Raw genomic sequence first — 2791 nt, 5'->3', positions numbered from 1 at the left:
CTTTCCCTGTAGTCCGGCATCCTCAAACAGCCCTGACCGATTCTCAGCAGTTGGACTTTCCCCCTGTTCTTCACATTGGTTATGGAAAGTAATATCTGTGTGTTTTGTGAGAGCTGCTCCCTCCAGTTCTGCCCACTGCCCACCCTGTCCTGGGAGGGTAGGCTTTCTCCTGGGCAGAGCTCTCTTTGCTTTGAGGCAGGGCAACATTCAGGCAATTGGCGCCTTCCCTTTGCTCTAGCTTTGAAGTTAACAAGCCGAGTATCGTGGTGTGTTTGAGTGTTGCAGCTTGTCTTGCGTGAGAGCTCCAGGACTCGCTGGCAGTCCTACCCTTCTCAACGTCAGAGCTGTCTTTATTGGGCTGCTCAGTCTTGCAGCAATAGCTGCCATCCTGCTTACTTGCTGTCAATATTACTCTGTATGGTCTCTGATCTTTCCTCTCCTCCCCTCCGCTGTGCTCCTGCTGCCTTCTGTTCCAAAGCCTCCTCCCCCTTCTGCTGCTCTGAGCACTTTCTGCAGAGCCCAGATGAGGAGCCCAGGTTACAGAGTCATCTCCTGCTGCACACACCCCCTCTGCACTCTGCGCCCACCCAGGAGCGGGGTGGGTGTCATACAGGTCCCTGCAGTGTGGACATGCCTGCCAGCCACCTGAGGACAACATCAGATCCCACTGCTGCCTGCTGAGCAAGTCCTGGTGACTTCACTGAGACAATTTTTATTCTGATAAAACCCAGAATGGTCTTTTTCATAAAACCCTGCTCCCTTGAATGTCCCCCCTCCTGGGGGGGGGCCCCATGGGGCACTGGGCTCTGGCAGCACCTGCGTTGTCAGTGGTACCTGCCTGAGGTTTTACCTTCAGGGCCCTGCTTAGCTGTTGTCGGACCTCTGGATCAAAACTTCATGCATCAAAACCAGTCACTGCATTGAGATTTAAATATTTATTAAAAAATTTTTCTTTATTTGCAGTACTTAATTCATGATAGTTCGGCAATGAATGCATTGGAAAAGACACTGCTTTCATTCCTACGTGATGCACATGGGAGTAAAATAGATATTTTTTTAAATTCTGACCTAATACAAGTATTATCCTTTATGAATCTAGTTATAAAATACCAATGTCACTCGTGAAAGAGGAGCTTAGCACTTGGTGAACCCAAGTGAGTCTCGTTAGTCTCCTGTCCTTCCTCAGTCACTCACATCTGTTAATAAATACTAAATAAAAACACCCACGAAATCAATGAGGACAGAATGGCAAGGGGGCTGAAAATGCTGACTTGGCTGTGAGAGCACCTTTTTAGGTGGAGCTAGTGACCAAAGGGTGCCTGAACGCCATGCTTTTTGTGTAGTCTGTGCTCGTGCTTTCCCTTCTCTTCCAGGTAAAGGCACTGGCAGCTAACCACCTCTTTCGTCTGTTCTTCACTGACCCAGTTTAGAACAACTGTGAATCAGGGCAGTAGTGGAGAACAACTTACTGATTATTAATTATAGATGATTTTTTAAAGAAGATTCAGCCCCCAAACCACTTGTTAACCCGTGATGTTGCTACCTCAGGTATTGAAGGCACACCTGACCTGTGGGATAAACAAACAAAGGAGCTGATGGAGAAGCTCCAGGCAGACACAAAGCAAGACTACGGTGAGGACTACCTGCTGGGGCTGAAGAGCTACTTCCTGCACATGCCCATGCACTGCGACGCCGACCTCTCTCCCGTGCTGAATGCTGTCCTGCACGCTTTGCTGGCCAAGAGACCACATGGCTTGTACACCCCTGGCAAAGGGGCTTACATGTCCCTCTGCATCTTCTGCTACTTTCCTCTCTGGTTCTATGACTTTTTCATGAGTAAGATGGCGAGTACTGAGTCTGTCCCAAGTGCTCTGAGAACATCAGAAGCTGAAAGTAAGGATCTCTAAGGCATCCCTCAGCATTTCTCTTGGTGATAACTGGGGGAAACACTCTGTTTTAAAACACTGCTATTTATTGTACTGTCTTTGTTATATTGCATTTATGCTGCCTTGCATACAGAAGTAAGTCTTTGTATGAAGGTTCAGGAAAAGCAGTGGGCAAACAGAAATGCAGCTATCCCCAGATGGGGCATTTTTGGAGGAATCCCAATGTTTTCCTGATATCTTTGTATCCTGCCTTCTGTGTAAGGTATCTCATGAAGTTATGTAGTTCCTGACTGCTTCAAAAGGTACCACTAACACACAGACAACCTATCTTTTTTTTTTTAAAACAAAAAAAAATGCCCTTGAGAATCAAGCACCTTCTTAAACATTTTAAGGAGTTCCATATACTCCTATCACTGGAGAGTTTTAGAAATGTCTAGTGCAAGTCTTTCTCGCTACAGCTTCAGCCTAATATGTTTGATTTGTTGCTTCTGTTGCTGTTGGACCTGAGAAATGATTGACCTTTTTGTCCCCTAAGTTTTATGAAGTAGAGTTCTGATGTTTATAATGTGTATTAGACTAAGCAATTAGATGGGGGGAGGAGGGGAAATGAACAAAGACAAATCAAGACCCTCACATAGAAGCAAACGATCTTCCTACAGTATTAGAAAAAGTAGTAGTAAGTTGGTAGGCTTACCAGCAGTAAGCTGGTGTGATATGACTGTCTTGGTCATTCTGTGCATTGCCTTGTATATGCCTGTGTTTCTTTAATTACTAGTAAACTGATTTCATGTCTGCTTTTTGTATAATGCCTTATTTGGTTGCTGAATTTATGAAGTACTCACATTTTTGCCTATTTCTCCTGACACCTTCCTGTGTCCCCCTTTGCTTGGGGGAGAGTTTGTGCT

At 45.6% G+C, this 2791-nt stretch overlaps 1 protein-coding gene across 1 annotated transcript in view; it reads left to right on the top strand.

The window, feature by feature from the left end:
- HSD17B2 (hydroxysteroid (17-beta) dehydrogenase 2) overlaps positions 1–1907 on the top strand; it is a 10572-nt gene extending 8665 nt beyond the window's left edge. Inside the window, exon 5 of the mRNA XM_010137622.1 lies at positions 1549–1907. Within this exon, the coding sequence (XP_010135924.1) occupies positions 1549–1907 (359 nt within the window). The remainder of the gene's footprint in view (positions 1–1548) is intronic.
- Positions 1908–2791: the final 884 nt, after the last annotated feature.

The sequence above is a fragment of the Buceros rhinoceros genome, unplaced genomic scaffold, assembly GCF_000710305.1.
Source record: "Buceros rhinoceros silvestris isolate BGI_N320 unplaced genomic scaffold, ASM71030v1 scaffold16826, whole genome shotgun sequence".
Taxonomy (NCBI): Eukaryota; Metazoa; Chordata; class Aves; order Bucerotiformes; family Bucerotidae; genus Buceros; species Buceros rhinoceros.
This window is presented reverse-complemented; position numbering and strand designations above follow the sequence as displayed.